Source organism: Paramisgurnus dabryanus, chromosome 17 (assembly GCF_030506205.2).
Source record: "Paramisgurnus dabryanus chromosome 17, PD_genome_1.1, whole genome shotgun sequence".
Taxonomy (NCBI): domain Eukaryota; kingdom Metazoa; phylum Chordata; class Actinopteri; order Cypriniformes; family Cobitidae; genus Paramisgurnus; species Paramisgurnus dabryanus.
In genome coordinates this window covers 34,293,577-34,311,914 of record NC_133353.1, presented here as the reverse complement: position 1 = coordinate 34,311,914, position 18,338 = coordinate 34,293,577, and the positions used below count along the sequence as shown (strand labels likewise).

Below are 18,338 nucleotides of genomic sequence, written 5' to 3'. Positions count from 1 at the left end.
AATTGTTTTATATTAAAGTGCACCTATTTCATTGCTAAAAAACATTATTTTGTGTATTTGGTATAATACAATGTGTTTGCATGGTTTATGGTTCAAAAACACATTATTTTCCACACAACCTACATTTTTGTAGCTCCAGATTTCACTCTTTTCCTGAAACACATGGATTTAAAAAAGCTCTGTGTCCCTGATTGGCCAAATAATCTAAACGTTATGATTGGCCTGATTACTTCTGACATCAGCTGGAAATGTGACTCTCCTTACCATGTTTGAAAGATTCGGTCACTATGCAATGTTAACTTACAGTCCAAAGCGGGAGGAATTATGATAATGTCGATCTTGTCTACCAATCCCCTAATCCCAGGAAGTAAACTGTTGCCTACAATGCGTGTGTTTGTTGTAGTCCAAGAAAATAGATTAACGTTGGAGACGATAACTCACGTCATTGTTTACTTTAGGATTTGTACCTTTTGCATATCGTTAACATGTACTAATACACACTTACACACCAAAGAAAATGTAAAAACGTGAATCGGACAATAGGTGCTCTTTAAAGAAAATAGCAGAGTTCACACCAAAACTATAACGATAAAGATACAATGAATAAACGATATTGTTGGGATCACTTTCTCTACGATTTCTTTTCCCCCAGCTGATGAACGATAAACCAATGACAGCCAATCAAATCTATTTAAGCTTCAAGTCCGTATTTGAAATGAAAGATGACACGGTGGAGAAGCTCATTGCTAAGGTCCATAAAATAAAATTACCTCCGTTATCCAGCGCAGATGCAGTTGCTGTGAAATTGCCTATGTGATGCTTTTTATTCAAACACATTGACTACGCCAAAAGGTAAGATATTAGATTACGCGAGCTAATTAGTATAAACCTATTGTTAGCGTCCGGTGGTATGGATGCTAATATAGTTATAGTTAACGTTATAGTTATCGTTATAACGTGAACGGGCCACTACAAATCCAATTGAGTACTCTTAATTAAATTGAACCCATCTTTTCGTTGTCCGCATCAATATGCATGCCACTACATTGACGGGCAAAAGCCGCAGGTTGTCATGCATGTTGTTGGATCTACGCTCTTGCGATCCGCGTAGAATTGACGCATTGTAACATTTTTGAAGAAGTGCACATCAGGCTACCCACAGCCTACGGCAGAAGTATAAATCAGGCTTGCTACTGACCACAACCACAAATAAGTCTGCACACAGAACATGCGCTCATCTACATCCACATAAAAGTTGATGATATATGCAAAATGTTTTTAGCAGATGATGTTCTAGTTCACCTATGTTCTCAATATTTGGCTGGCACGAAATGTAATGTAGCACACTAAGAAAAGCTTAAGCGCTCTACTGTGCACTAAAATGAATAGAGGATACCCCAAAGATTCATAGATGGGGTATCCCTCTCTCACTCTTTTCCTTCCGGTTCTCGTTCCCTCGTTCTTTCCTTCCTTATAAGGTAACACAGCAGCCGGACTGCAATTCAGTCAGTGTGAAGGGACTGAAGAATGAGCGCATTGTGATTTGTGAAGAGTTTGACTGTTTGGTCTAAATTTAGCCCAGTAGGCACTCCAACCCTGCCCCGGTCCCCACCCGGTCCCACCTTCAAACACACACATCTCTGTCATGTGTGACTCTTACAGTCCGCATAAGGAAAGGCTAAAAAAGCAAGACTACGTGCTGTGTCACGAGCATGTGTGTTTTAAAAATAATCTTGCTATTCATTTACGTCTCTCAGCTGTGTGTGTGTGAGAGAGACTCCACCTTCAGATGTTCGGATTGAATCGCTATGTGTGACGTGTTCTCTGTGGCAGAAGCAATGAGATCATTGTCAGTGACCGACTGCAGATCAGATTGAGACCGTTATACACTCACAAGCCACCGTATTATGACTCACTGTCTCCATTGGACATCTTTGTCTCTCACGTTCTCTCTCTTTCGCTTGCCTTTTTGAAAATTTTGTTTTCATTGCCTATATCTGAAAACTTCTTAAGAATAACTTTCCCAAACACAGCTTTGTCTTTGTACATTTTTCCAGGGATAAAGCGTGAACACGACAAGAGATGTTGTGCGCAAGCTTTGCCAAATTCTCTGCTTTGTTCGAGTTTAGGTTTGGCAAACTGTTTGATTTTTTTTTTTCTGTGGGTTAAAGATGAAAGGATTTTGTTCATTAGTTATTGGCATTTGGCTGCAAATAGTCATTGGGATGCTTTTGAGCTAGTTTTGTGCATGTAAACGATTTTCATTTCCTTTGGTGTGTAAGTGTGCATTAGTACATGTTAACGATATGCAAAAAACAAATGTTTTTTAACCATAAACAACTCAAACACATTGTATTATACCAAATACACAAAATAACGTTTTTTACAACCTGATCTTACGAAAATCAGTGTTATAGTCAAGGAAAATTTGATCACTTTATCCGTGTCCATGTCACGGAATTCCCCTTTTTTTTTGTGACGGGAGCACGGATGTCTTTCAGCGTCACTCCCACGGATTTCTCGTGTCATTTTGTGTATTGTTTTCTCATTGTTTTTTCCTATTTTCTTACCATTGTCGCTTGGGGTTTGGGTTAGAATCACTTTCTGTTACATTTTTAGACACCGCTAACCCAAACCCTAACCCCTCGTTCAGACAGCCAGCGATGTTATGACTGTGTGTTGCCCGTCTCTTTCAATGAGACGTTTCTAAATCTGCTTGTCATAAACAAATGAGTACCATCCACGCCAGTAACTGACGAGAGAAGGATGACGTGAACTCCACTGCTTTGTTCTCATTGGTAGTCGCTCCCGAAAGTCGCTCGACATTTGCATAAAGTTAAACTTTTCTTAACTTTCTCGCGTCGCTGGACACGCCCATACGGTCGCCAACGGTCACTTTCGCTCGTGTCGCCGGAAGTCGCCAGGTTTCCATTGAAATGAATGAGATCGCGTCGCTCTGCTACTGCTTGTTGTTGGCTGTCTGAATGGGGCGTAAATCTAACCCCAACTCCAGGCAAGAATAGTTTTAAAAGTAGAAGAAGAACATGTAGTAACCAATACATAAAAGTACATCCTAACCCAAACCCCAAATCTAACCCCAAGCGAGAATGATTTGAAAATAGGAAAAAACAATGAGAAAACAATACATAAAATTACACGAGAAATCCGTGGGAGTGACACAGAAAAGACATCTGTGGTCCGGTCATGGAAAAAAGTTGAATTCTGTGACATGGACACGGATAAAGTTATTAAATTTTTAGTGACCATAACACGGATTTCCATGAGATAATTTTCACGTTTTTTTAGCAATGAAATAGATGCACTTTAATTTTTTTATGTTATTAAAGTAACATATATCTTGATTTGAAAAATTATAATTTTTACAGTGTAGGTATGAAACTACACTGTATAAATTTAGTTTAAGTGATTTTTTTAAAAACTTATTTTTTATTTAACTTTTAAATAGCTTAACCTAATTGAATGCCTTAAAGTATCAGATAAAAAGTCAAAAATTAAAGAACTAAGTTAAAATGATTTCCGAAGTCAGTTTGAAAAAAGTAAAAAAAATAAGGCAGGTAAAACATTTTTATGGTGTATTCATCTTGGCTAGTGATGAGTTCCTGTAAAGTTAAATAAGCTTAAAGTATTTCAACTTTATTATGTTATTTGAACTATAAAAATGACTTGTAAACCCAAGTTGATTATTCTTTAAAATGTAAGGCAACCAGGATTTTTTTTACTGTGTACTGTCACTGTTTAAGACTTTAAATAAGTGACCAATTAAAAGTATATTAAAATCATCAAATCTTCAAGTTTTTTAATGTTGCTTGTTCTTATATCAACAAAATAAGTATTGGCTTTCAGACTGTCTATCTCTCTCTTTGTCTCTCTATCAATCTGTCTGTTTATTTTGCAATATGAGTAATCTTTCCATTTTTGCAGGAGCTTTTGCGTTACCATATAAGGTGCACAGTCTCTCTCTTACTCAGACTGCCATTTGTTTTTTTTTTCTTTTGGATGCATCCAGTGTGGTTTTCAAAGGTGTTGAACAAAAGGCCTCTGTTTGTTTTTGGAAAGTTGTCCATATGTTTTTCTGTCTGTGTGAATGGAGAGAAGTGTAGATGATAAATTCAATGGATAAAAGACAGCTGTATTCCCTCAAAGGTCTTTATTCAGACATGTCACATCAGCTTGGTCGTAGGCAGATTTCAATGCTCCTCTGGACCCCCCAATGTTTAAGTCTTGTTGAAAATCTGGCAGTCAGAAGCTTCAGCACAGATTTTTCTCTGGTATGGGCCATGTTGTGTAGTTGTGGGTTATTTTGTTTAAACAGAATGTGTTTTAATGTAACTGGATGTGTATCTATGTATGAGCGCAGCTGTCTCAGAGGAAATGCTTGCATGCCCTTAGTAGTTGTCACAAATCCCAAACAAAACACACAACGCTCCATGCCAGACATTTTTTGGAGTAGATTTTGTCCTTCCCTCTTTTAACAGAGGCCTGCGAGGGGGGGAAATGAAAAACAAGGGACGAAGGGGAGTAGAAACAACAAAAAGGGGAGTAATGGGGGATTTGATGGGGTGTTGTAAACAGAAGACTCCTCTTGAAAAGCTTGAAAAGTCCCATCTGCTGATCATTTGCTTTTTACCCTTTCTGTTTTGTTGTTTCCTTACTACATACAGTACAAAGATATGGAGTAGTCAGTGTACTAGGTTTATATATAAAATTGTATTCAGGAGAACATGGTTTGATTTTCCATGCAGAACCACTAGATGTTCTCGCATATCCACAGAGGATATCCCATCCTTTAATATTTTGAGTTTTTGATTTGTTAACTCCATGCGTTGTTCACGTGCATTTCGGGTGCACATATCAAGACTTAAATATATTTAAATGTATACTTTGCTAAAGATCTCAAACGTGCACAGCAGCCAAAATGAAGCTTCAGTTTTTCTATTTCATAACTTTAATCTGTCCTCTTTACTGGCATGAGTTTGTGTAACATGTTATTTTGTGCGGTCTATTGTCAGGCCTGATAGACTTAACACTACAGGAGAGACTCTGCATCCGTTTGTCTCTATAGAAACCGTTACCCTGTGTGATGTCCTGTTCCTGTTCCCGTGGTGGGTGTGAATCAGATTCAGGAGTCATCAAATCATCTGACTCAGACCCTCTGTAATGCACCTTTTCCCCCAGATAACGAGGAAAATGAGATTTCATGTATTTGAAAGGAGCACAAATGTTAACCCTGTCTGTGAAATCCAGGTAAAAGTGTCATAATCTAATGATGAGATGAGGAGCATCAAAGTTTGATTTCACTCATTGATTTCAATCTTTGACATGGCCCTACTCAGTCAATAGCCTCTTTCTTTCACACAGTAATTTCGGTAAATTATTATGAAATTACCAGTATGAATTTACCAGTAAATACAAAAATTTGCTGTTCACACATGCAGAGACATTCTGTCTTTTTTCCAGTAATACATCACACATAAGTATCAAAATACCGGTTAACTCGGAGAGAAAGCGGAACTTACCTGTGGCGCCCACCAAGCTCAGTGTTGTATTTGTAAACAATGGTGTGTTATGACTTCATATCCACCGTCCGTATTTTGTTGTTTTCACATCTGTGCAAACGCGGACGGTCACGAAGTTGCGTAATGCTACGTACACACCAAACGCTGGTAAATACTCACAGGATTTAACTTTGTGTCATGCGGATTTTCCGCTCGAGTTGAATATTTTCAAATTGGGTGTAAACACATTTGAGGCGAATAGTGCGCGTTTTTGCGGCTTATGCGCCGCCCATATCATGTCATACGCATCGCCCCACGCGAGGACGCGTCTGATCGCGTCTTTGAATTGACTTTGTATGTAATCTACTCACGCAAATCATTGAACTCATGTCTGGTGTAAACCCACAGTTATGGGCAGTTCACATATCACGTCTTTTGTGCGCTCAAGTTCTTTATTTCAAATGTAGACGCGTGGTATGATCGCTCATAACGGAAGCGATGCAGTCGCGACGCGGTGCGAAACGCTAGTTTTTTCAGGCGTGTCCGCACCACATTGAGTTAAAAACATTTTAACTTTTCAGAATGCCGCAAGCGCACCGCAGGTCATGTGACAAGAACCAACCAACGGTTACGTTTTCCGCGCAGTTTTAGACGCGAAATGTGAACTTAGGCGATGTCAAACGGAACCTGAGTCTTAAATGATAGTACTGTTTGCACATTAGATTTCACAGAAGGTGTTCGGCAATTCGGCAAATAGATGGTATGCTGTTTTTAAACAACTTTGCTGAAGAAATGTGGACGTTAACTTCAGCTGTGCTCGACTTTTAAAGAGTAACTAAACCCCTGGTGAGAGCGTGACTCCACCCACTGCAATATTTGAAAAATGGTGGGCAGATCCCAACGAAGATAGAGGGGACGAACTAAGCTCGTATCAAGTGTGTGGTGAGATCGTAACAAGGGCGTGGTGAGCTTGAACCTGCTTACGTCACAAGTCATTTTTTGGACCCAACATCCAATAGGAAAATTCAACTGCAGTAGCCACTGTTCAACCTGAAGAGGGCAGCACTCAGACATTTTTACACCATATATTGCAGTATTGAAACACTTTATATCCAAATGTCAAAAAAATTACTAAAATCAATGAACAGCACTAATAAAGCATCATTCTTACAGATCATTTACTAAAAAAAGTTTAGGGTTTAGTTACTCTTTAAGCAGCGTGTGTGTGGAAATGTCCGTAAACAGTGTGGGGGTAAACGCGTCATCTTTATCAAAACGTTCTGATTGGCCCAAAGCTGTCAGCGCGGTCTGACGTGGTCTGTTTTAAATGCTGGTAATTTATATTTTTTGTTCACATGTAGCGCTTACCAGTAAATTACTGGTAATCTTACAACCTTTCTTACTGGTTAATTGGCAGCACTTAATTTACCAGAAAGGTTCTGTTCACACATGATCTATTAACTGCAATTTACCAGTAAATTACCAGTAAAGACTGTATGTGTGAAAGGGACTATCGTTAAAGATATCAAAGTTATATTTTCACAGAAACTTTAACAGCTGGGTTTTCACAAATGTGGTCTTTATGGCCATGTTTACAAACCGACTGTCCAAAAGAGAAACCACTGTGAAAACTCTGTAAACATCAGACAGATCTGCCACAATGACAACCAAACAGATGTAAACCTTTTGTTCACTGGATAATGAAAGCGTGCGTATGAAAGAGATACCAGCAGGTTGCCTGGATGGTGGAGCAATGAAGAAAAATCTCTTAAGGACTCCCAAAGTCTCCCATTCTTTAGTGGTCCATACAATATGTGTTGCCGGATTTATTTCAAATTAAGAAAATGATTCATTAAAATCTAATTTGTTAAAAAATGTGCTCAATGTCAGTTTAGACATTTTATGAATGCTCTCAATCCGGTTTGTTAGTATGAGATGTGGACACGTATCAAGTTTGAGTATGAGTGTTCTCGGTTTGCATAAATAGTTTGCACACACTGGTGAATGTCTCATAATTTCTGTAGTTTCTGAGTCATAAGTATATTATTTCTGGAGATGTGTGAAGGAGTGATGGATGGACAACATGAAGGCCTGCTGTGTTTTGGGTCACACACAGAGTCTAAGTGTTCAGTGGAGATGAGGAGGAGAAAGCCTCATGGGTAAATGGTGATATCTTCACTGAGGAGTTTATGATTTCCAAAAAATGTTAACACGTACAAATGCGCTCGCTGGATTTGAGATAAAGAGAGCTTTATTGGCATAATGACATGGGCTTTCATTTAATTTTATTAACATGCATATACACAAGTTATTAGTTTAAAGTCAGTGTTGTGTATATAAACGCTTACTGTATAGCCAGGGTAGTTCATACATGCTCAGGATGTTCAAAGTTACCTACATAATGTAAAGAACATTCTAACCTTAATATCTTTAATATTGACTAAGTAAGGTCATGTCACAATTAAAATCAATTATTAAAGTCAAACATTGATGTTTCTAATCTCATCTTTAGATTATGAGACTTTCAAATGGATTTCACAGACAGGTCACAATTTATCGAGCAGGTTAACACACAGTCAGTGTTCTGGAAGGGCCGACATGTTTTTAAGCCAGGGGTCAGCTTGCCCTTCTGCTTTAAATGTGTGTTTTATGTGCATGTATGTGTGTGTTTTAGTTTTCTCTGGCCAACACAAGCATAGTTTCAGACAGAGGATGGTACAGGACTGTACGATAATAATCCCTGTAAAAGTTTCGCTGCGGGAGTTTCACCTCATTTTGGAGAACTCTTTGAATTGATGACTGTTCTGGACATTTATAAATGCTTTTCTAAAGTAATAGATGTTTTTCTTTCTCACAGGCGGGCTGCGATGGAGAGAGTATTGGAAACTGTCCGTTTTCTCAGCGTCTCTTCATGATCCTGTGGCTGAAGGGTGTGGTCTTCAATGTCACCACTGTGGACCTAAAGCGGTACGTGTGTGTTATGATGAACAGGGCTATTAGTGAGCTACTAAAAGACTGCAGCTGCCGATTATTTTAATACTATTTAGCGTTATTCGGATAAAATAAAAGTTTTGTAAAGAGGTCATTGTAGCTGTGACATAGAAAAACACCAAGCACAGCTGCACTTAACTCTTTTCCTGCCATTTAAGGAGTTATCTCGTCAATTAACTCCCGCCAGCGTTTTTTATCCGATGAAAGAACAGACCGTCTGCTTTCAAACAAAAAAAGTTTCATCCCATCTTAATTTGTTCTTTTTTTATCACCTCTCAAATATGGGTAGGTTTCTTCAAAATTTGTGAGAAAATAATTGCATTTTTGTGAAGGACTTTTGTTATAGATCAGATTCAGAGCGATGATCAAAACATACATGGAGGTTTTTTGGCCTTAGTGGATGCTTTAGTGTTTTATAAGTTGGGTAAGAGCGCCACCTGGTGGATAATAGCAGAAAAATTGATTGCCGTAAAAACTTGGCAGGGAAGTATTTTCTCTTAATTGATGAGTTAACTCGTCAATGGCGGGAAAAGAGTTAAGAGAAAACGCTTCCTTGCCAATAAGATTTTTTTACGGCAATTTATAGTTTCGCTATTGTCCACTAGGTGGCGCTCTTACCTAACTTTAAAAACACTAAAGCATCCACGGTTTTAAAAACCGCAAAAACCGTGTATGTTTTGATCATCACTCTGAATCTGATCTTTAACAAAGTCCTTTACAAAAATGCAATTATTTCAGCTTTTTGTTCAAAATTTGGTATTTTTGAAGAAACTTGCACATATTTGATAGGTGATAAAAAGAGAAAAAATTTAATTACATTTTTTGTTTGAAAGCAGAGAGTCTGTTCTTTCATTTGATATATTGTTTTTGTATATATTTAAAGAAGATTTTCTGGAACGCTTTAAACTTTTTGTGAAATTTTTGGTGCACTTTTTTTATTTTTTAAACGCCGGCGGGAAAAAAGTTAAATTGCTTCACAAACAGTTAAATAAATAAGATTTGCAGACAAATTATTTAGATGTTAAATAAATATTCACCCCAATAAAACTTTGTAATTTTTTATAACTTACTATAGTAACTAGAAAACCTCAAGCAGTCCCTCCAGAAAAACGCAATTATGCCATTGCATGATTCAACGCAAATTTTTTTTTAAAAAATGCATAAATTGCAGATTTCTGTGCACAAAATATGCGGGCTTGCATTTTCGTAGCAAAAATCAGATATATCTTAGCAGAAAGTTGAAAAATTTCACAAGCGCAGCCATGTCCCCTGTTGCCATGGGAACGTTATTAAAGCAACACTATGTAGTTTTTTTACTTTTAAATAATGTCTCTAAAATTATTTCAGTGATAGAACAACTTTTAACTGGACAAACTGTACTGTTGCTGCAACCTGAGCAGCCTCCTAGCTGCTACAAGCACACTCTAAAAGTGGCGGTGGAGGGTAGGAAACACAGCCCCGCCCCTCCCCCTGCCTGCAAAAGCTTTTCAACCACATGGGGGAGCTGTAAGTCATTTTTACATGGAAATTACATAGTGTTGCTTTAAGTGATGTGATTGTGACATGAACATCATTGAAAAGCTGCAAACAGTTTTTACAAGTTCCTGCAGTTTTTGCAAGTTCTCGCAATTTCATCGCATATCCCGCATGTTCCATCGCATAAAAAAAAACTGATTGCATGATCAAGGATTTTTGCCTGCAACAATCACAAAAAAACTTTGGAAGGACTTCCCAAACTAGACTTCGTTAAAAAAAGCATTTGGGTTCTGAGAAACACAATGACATTGGGAACATGACGGCGTTTTAATGATGATAAAGTTAAAATTTTTGGATGAACTATTCCTTTAAGCATGAAATATTTTTTGTTTCTTGGGCTTCGATGCCTTTCAGTCATCTTTCAACCATCATACTGTAATGAACTCATATTCGTAATCTAAAGAATTCACAGTTGCCTGATGGGTATTTTTTACTGGTATGTGAGCGGTTATTTAAGTCTAAATATTTAACTGAGCTGAGGTATTTTAGATGTTACTGTGACACTGTGACTAAGAGGCAGCAGTAAGATGCTCTTTTGTTTTCTACCCTGTCGTTCACTTTGTTTTGTTTGGTTAAGCTTGGTGTTAGGTCGCACGGCATTTTTGCATTTCATTTTAGTGTGGACAGCCAATTGCTTTCTGAAATATTGTGCTATTTTTGCTAATTTTGACACAGACCTTTCCGAAGTTGTCTTTGATTTTGACCTTGTTATTTCAGCAGCAGTCAAGATAAGTGTATATTTGATCTAAATGAGTTCTCAGAGGACGTGTTTATTATTTCAGGAGGCCGTGTGTGTAGAGGTCTAACCTCCTGGACTAAAGAAGTACATGTTAAACTATTTAAACATATTCACATGCATGCAAATTCCTCCAGATGCCCTGGAAACACTCATGAATGGAAAAGTGTGCTTTCTTTATGTGTATGTAGTTAAACTACTGTTTAAAGTAACCCTTTATATTCTCTCTCTTTCTCTCTCTCTCTTTCTCTCTCTCTCTCTCTCTCTCTCTCTCTCTCTCATAAAGTTGTAAAATAGAGACATTGTTCAGCTATTGAGGTTATTGCCTCCTAAAATGAAATCTTGTGAAAGCTGAAAAGCTTCTTTCTTGCCCGCTACTTCCCTTCTCTCTTCCTCCCTCTTTCTTCTTATCTCTTCCTCCGTTCCTCCATCTTATCCTTTTGTGCCACTTTGGGGGAATGAGTGCTCCTTGTGCTGATGCCAGGGGTGTGAGGTCATTTCCTGTTGTTGAAGTTGGTCAGATCAGATTGTTCCTGCCGGCAAGGCCTCGTGGGAGATTTTGTTTCTAACCCACACGTGTTTTCAGATGCTGCTCGTAACCTCTTAGTTGTTTTAATTTTTATAGCTACTAAATGTTTAATGTATAGATGTATTGCTCTGCTTATGTGTGTGACATCTTCTTTTATTGGGAAGAATAATTTATATGGGAGTGTTTTTTAGATCTACGAAAGGGATTTGTGTTTGTGTTAGAAAGTAGCGTTTAGAAATTGCTTCATATAACAAATATGAAAAAAAAATATTAGTTGTTTTTTATAATGTAGACTGCAAGTTGTGTGTGATAGGCTTTTAGTGCCATTGAAAACTCTGGACCCTGAGTATCATCACATACTCGTGTGTTTATAAAAAACATTCATTAAAGGAACACGGCCACATTTTGGGAATTTATCGCATTCACCGTATCCCCCAGAATTGGGGAAGTCCATACCTTTCTTATCTCCGTGCGTGCTGTAACACTTTCTGATTTAGCCTCCGCTAGCTTAGCTTAGCACAAAGAATGGAAGTGAATGGCTCCAGCTAGCATACTGCTCCCAATAAGTGACAAAATAAAGCAAACATTTTCCTATTTATGTGTTGTGATTTGTATAGTCACACTGTGTACAAATAACAAAGTCATATGAGACACAGCCATCTTTTAACCGTATATATACTGGGAACTATATTCTCAGAAGGCAAAGCACTGCTACTTGGGCGGAGTGATTTGCACAACTCTGATTTTTTTGCTTACCCCATTGGCAGATCATTTTTTGCAGTGCAATACTTGCAAAAAACAATTATCCCCTTTCAGACTTGGAACTGTGTGTCGCCATTTTTGCAGGGTTATTTTCTGTAAACCATTCCTTTAAGTGAAATACTAAATATTTAATGTTACACTTTCAAATACTTTTTTCTTTTGTAGAAAACCAGCTGACCTACAAAATCTTGCCCCAGGAACACATCCCCCTTTCATTACATTTAATGGAGAGGTCAAGACAGATGTCAACAAGATTGAAGAGTTCCTAGAGGATGTCCTCTGCCCTCCAAAGTGAGTGAAAGAGAGCGTGTTTGTACCATACCACATGTCTGTCAGGACACTATCAAACATTATGAATTAATGTAATCGATACCGTTTGTGTGTGTGTGTTTGTGCACTCAGATACTCCAAACTCAGTGCCAGACATCCAGAATCCAACACTGCAGGGATGGATATATTCGCCAAGTTCTCCGCCTTTATCAAGAACTCCAAACCTGATGCCAATGAGGGTAAGGAAAAGATTTCCACAATGCACTTTATACACTGCAAAAAAATATTTTCAAGAAAAAAAATTCATATTTTTGTCTTGTTTTCAGTAAAAATTTCTAAAAATTTTTAAATTAAGATGCTTTTTCTTGATGAGCAAAACGACCCAAGAAAATAAATATCAAATTTAAGTGATTTTTGCATAAAACAAGCAAAAAAATTTGCCAATGGGGTAAGCAAATTTTTCTTGAATTTAATGTTTAAGAAAAATGTTCAAGATTTTTTTGCTTATTCCATTGGCAGATTTTTTTGCTTGTTTTATGCACAAATTTGTTTTTTTTTTTGTCAAAAACTAGAATTTTTTTAAATTTGTACTTAAAACAAGACAAAGATACTGAGTAAGAAAGTCATTTTTTTAAAGTGTACTCCATGACAGTCATGTACACCTAGGGTGCACTGCAAAAAATGACTTTCTTACTTAGTATTTTTGTCTTGTTTTCAGTAGAATTATCTAAAAAGTCTTAAATTACGATGCTTTTTCTTGATGAGCAAAATGACCTAAGAAAATAATTCTAGTTTTTAGACTTTTAGATTTTAGAAAAAATATATACAATTTAAGTGAATTTGTGCTTAAAACAAGCAAAATTATCTGCCAATGGGGTGAGAAAAAAAATCTTTTTTCTTAAACCTCTATTTCAAGCTAAATTTTCTCACCCCATTGGCAGATATTTTTGCTTGTTTTAAGCATAAATTCACTTAAATTGTATAATTTTTGTTTATTTTCTTATTTTCATATTTATTTTCTTAAATACATCTTGATTTAAGAACTTTTAGATATTTCTAGTGAAAACAAGAAAGCCATTTTTTTGCAGTGTGCTATGAAGATTAGTAAATTATGGGATAATTTTCATTTCTGGTGAACTACTCCTCATTTAAAGCTGAACTGCCTAATATAATAAATATGCTAGGAATTTGCATGATGCAATGGCGTACAATCTCAAAGTCTTGTCAGCTAGATATAATAGTTTGGCCGTGACCCTTAATATAAACTTGAAGAATCTCCACCCTAGAGAAATGTTGACTGTAGGTGATAACAAGCGTTTATTTCCAGCTGGAGCCTGCCAACATTTGTTTTAGACAATGCCATCTGCTCGCACCAAGTGAGAGATCGCCTTGTGTTGGGAACTGGGCATAGCCTTAACCCGGTTAAATCTACAGTGGTGTGATATGAGAATATAAAGTGCGTTTACAGTAGTGAAATAACGCCCTTCTGTGGCAGCTAGTAAAAGTTCAAGCAAAGCTGGTTTGGTGCTTCGTGCCTCTAGAGGGCAGATGACTTCCACATGATGAGATATATTTGTATTTATGCATATTTGAAAATTAATTTGCACTGCACGTTATAAGTAGACCACACCATGGAGTTTTTTGAAATATTCACACAAGATTATTATGTAAAGCTCTTACGGTAGATTTCGGAAACTAACCACCTGTGACAAACTTATACCTAGTTTCACAGACAAGGCTTAGCTAAAGCCAGGACTAGGCCCAAGTTAAATATTAATGTTTTAAGTATCTTTTATAAACATGCTTTCGAAAAAGAAGTTACTGGTTAAGACAAATTGATGGCACTGACACATCTTAGTCTTAGTCTAGGACTAACCTTAAGCCATGTCTGTGAACCCGGGTGAAAATGTAAAAATGGTAGCTAACCCTAAACTGATGTCGGCCTCCAGCATTGGAGAGGGGACTTCTAAAGACCTTACAGAAGTTGGATGAGTACCTGTGTTCTCCTTTACCGGATGAGATCGACCACAACAGCATGGAAGACATGAAAGCATCCGATCGCAAGTTTTTGGATGGCGAGGACATGACGCTGGCGGATTGCAACCTGCTACCCAAACTCCACATAGTTAAGGTAATGAACACAATAGTTTCAGTAGATTTATTCATGTGCTTTTATAACGATCATTTGTACTTATTATTATGATTTGCAGTATTACATAAACTGGTTAGAAAGTTGGAAAAACACATGGGATATTATATAATTCCAGGTACATTTTGTATCCAAAGTTATTTTTTTCTGCCTTTTTTAATTGGTTATATTTTTTAATATTTTAATAATTTGGTACCAACTGCCATGGATCACAAGATGTTACAGGCCATAACAATATATTTTCTGTAAAAAGTCTTATATATAACTGAAAATGATAACATATTGTTATGGCCTATACAATTTTGTGATGCATGACAATGAAAAATATATAAAAAATATAATAGTTTGAAAAAAGCAGAACAAAATTATGACTTTGGACACCAAGGTTGTGTCTGAAATCGTATAATGTGAACGTAGGTAATGAATTAGATGAAGACTACTAAAACAGTAGGTACTATATAGTATGAATATGGATAGTATGAACAAATTTGACATACTACATCGTACTTAGCAATTTAAATACAAGGATAGCTGTTGCTGCTTTCGGGCATTTTTGAATAAAATAACGCCCCTCCGTCGTCCACTTTATTGGATAACTGCTCTCCTGGAAATCACCGGATCGCAAAGTGTCCATCGAATGAACACTTCGGGATCTTGTCGGAAGCAACCTGATCTTACAAATTTCCGTGTTATAGTATTTTGCTAATTTATCCGTGTCATTGTCACGGATCTCCGCATTTTTCCCTTTCCATACCACAGACTTTCTTTTCCGTGTCAGTTTCACGTATTGTTTACTTAATTGTTTTTCCTATTTTCTTAACATTTTCGCATGGGTTTGGGGTTAGAATGACTTTCTGTAACATAAAATGATATCCTAACCCAAGCCCAACTCTAACCCTAACGTCAGAAGACAATTGTTTAAAAATCCGGAAAAAAATTGTATAAACCAGTAATTAAAGTGACATCCTATACACTGCAAAAAATGATTTTCAAGAAAAAAATGTCTTAGTATTTTTGTCTTGTTTTCAGTAAAAATATCTAAAAATTCTTAAATTAAGATGCTTTTTTTGATGAGCAAAACGGCCCAAGAAAACAAGTCTAGTGTTTAGACCAAAATATCAAATTTAAGTGATTTTTGCATAAAACAAGCAAAAAAATCTGCCAATGGGGTAAGCAAAAAATCTTAAATATTTTGCTTAAACACTAAATTCAAGAAAAATGTGCTTACCCCATTGGCAGATATTTTTTTTGCTTGTTTTGTGCACAAAATCACTTAAATTTGATATTTTTGGTCTAAAAACTAGACTTATTTTCTTAGGTCGTTTTGGTCAACAAGAAAAAGCATCTTAATTTAAGAATTAGTAGAAGAATATTTTTTCATGAAAATCATTTTTTGCAGTGTATATAGTAAGTAGACGGTTTCGGACGCAGCCCAAATGTACTTATATATTTACCCAGATACCGTGATGGTCATCATAGTTACAGCTCCTTCTCACCAATGCAGTCTTTCTCTCTTGATTTCCAGGTGGTGGCAAATAAATACAGAGGTTTCGAGATCCCTAAAGACATGACGGGCATCTGGAGATACCTGAACAACGCCTACAAGCGCGAGGAGTTCACCAACACGTGCCCAAGCGACAAGGAAATCGAGATCGCCTATGCCGACGTAGCTAAACGGCTTGTGAAATAATGGCCCCATTACCCCATCACCCCATTTTGGGACTGTTTATCACACAAGAAAGAGAAAAAACAAACTGGACTCTTTTTTTTCCTTTTTTATTTTGAGTTAATAGCCAATGCATGATTTCTCCCTACTTGCCCCTTTGTTACAGTTCTGTAGGATATTTCATCACACTTTACTATATCAATTTTTATTTTTTGTTTTAGTTTAAGTGTTAAGGCAGGTAATGACGGATACTGATGATGTATCATTGGCTAATAGACACATCCATATATCTCATTCACCCACGCTATGTAGCAATAACAGAGTGGGTTCACCAGCCAGCCATGTTGTTTTATTAATGCTTTTCTAAGCTTGGAAGGTAAAACATACTACTTTTGTTTGTTTCTTTTTTTTGCTAGATTTATATGAACAGTGTTGAAAGCTCCAGTGTTTATTTTCAGAGAGTTTTAGAGAGCGGCGTAGCACTCTGACCTGAACCCAAATACTCTAAGACTCGAATGAATGAAGTTTAATATGAATGAAGTACTTATTGAATTAGGTCTATGTGTCAATACTTTAATGAAGTTCATATATACATAAGTCGTTGATTTGATATCAAAGTTCATATGTTAAGTTGCAGCACCTGTGGCCTTTTGATGAAGGACAGTCATCTTTAACAGACTATAGAAACATGAAGATATGCTATTGGTCTGCCTTATTTACTCTTAAAGCATTTATTTACCTTGCATCTCATGGCATGAAAACATGAAGGGAAGAATTGTGTAGCTCTGAAAGTAAAACTACATCACTTTACATGAAGTGTCCTTAAACAGCTCGATAACTAGAGAAGGATACAGTTTAAGTTGAAAGGGCATCACATTGAAGGAGAAAGATTGAGATTTCATCACATTTAAAAGGTATGAGTTGTTTTTAAGATGTGATGCTAACAAAGAAAGCCACATGAATGGATGTCTGAATAGATAGCAGCTTTACAGCATTTCCAGGTTAAACTACGTGAAGTCTGTGGTTTGAATGTAAATTCAAGTAATTTTGGATACATTTTCTAATTTGGCCACAGATGGAAAAATAAAATGAAAAATTGTTTGGCATGTTTTCCCCCTAAAATGTTGTGAACGTTTTAAAATTTGTAAATATTCTTTTCTTTCAATGATAATTGTGTACATGTTCAACATTCATGACGTGAATGATTTGTAAAATGACACCTCTCTGGCCTTATACGTTTTCTCAAGGTAGCATTAAAGTGTTTCTTAAATTCAATAAATATAGAAAAAGACACTCTTGACATTATAAAACTGAGATGGCAAAGTGCTTGAATGTGACACATCTGTCTTTTGTTGGCAGTGAGTTTTGTGTGGCTTGTTTCCAAATTATGATCTGCTTGTGCTCCGCCACTAACGGTGTAGATAAGCTGAAGTGAATTTTGTAGCCATACAGTTTGGTACAGAGCAAACAATGACATCATTATTATAGACCAGAGCATCACCAAAAAGGTCATTTACTTTTGTGTTTCTTTATTGATTAATTTTGTTTAATTATAATTGTGCCTTTGAATGATCAAGCATCAGATTTTTTTGCTCCCTTCATGCTCTTATTTATCAGTCTAATGATGAGAAACTAACCGTTAAAGCTTTCTGTATGGAACCAATGAGATTTAACTCTTTAAAACGCTGCATGTTTGCCATATGCCATCGCACTCTCATTAAATAAACTGCTGGCAGCTATAACTTATTGGAGTTTGTTCATTTCAGTATATAGACTTTAGAGCAGGTGTTTAGTGACCTCTAGGGGCTCCATGTCAGTATTGCACAGGGCCTGACACCTATTGCTTAATCTCAGTCATTTTGGTTCAAGTTTTAATTAAATTGCATTCAAGTTAAAAAAATTAAATAAAGAATTTAAACCAAAGCCCCAATTTCCCCAACTTCCATCTCACAAAAACAATGCTGTGCATACTGTGCATGAATGAGAGGACCAGCTCTTTGTGTAACATCAATAAGCAGTTACATCTAATATACAGCATTCAGCTAAAGGAGAGACATAATAATATCCAAACCAAAAAATCTCGAACATTTTTTTTAAACACTAAATTCAAGAAAAATTAGCTTACCCCATTAGCAGATTTTTTTTCCTGTTTTATGCACATATCACTTAAATTTGACATTTTT

General features: G+C 36.6%; 1 protein-coding gene across 1 annotated transcript in view; it reads left to right on the top strand.

Annotated features, from left to right (window-relative positions):
• The window catches only part of clic4 (chloride intracellular channel 4), a 28,233-nt gene extending 10,332 nt beyond the window's left edge, over window positions 1-17,901 (top strand). Inside the window, exons 2-6 of the mRNA XM_065267285.2 lie at window positions 8,374-8,483; window positions 12,236-12,361; window positions 12,473-12,579; window positions 14,290-14,471; window positions 16,015-17,901. Coding sequence (XP_065123357.1) covers window positions 8,374-8,483; window positions 12,236-12,361; window positions 12,473-12,579; window positions 14,290-14,471; window positions 16,015-16,179 — 690 coding nt within the window. The 3' untranslated portion in view covers window positions 16,180-17,901. The remainder of the gene's footprint in view (window positions 1-8,373; window positions 8,484-12,235; window positions 12,362-12,472; window positions 12,580-14,289; window positions 14,472-16,014) is intronic.
• The last annotated feature ends 437 nt before the right edge of the window (window positions 17,902-18,338 follow it).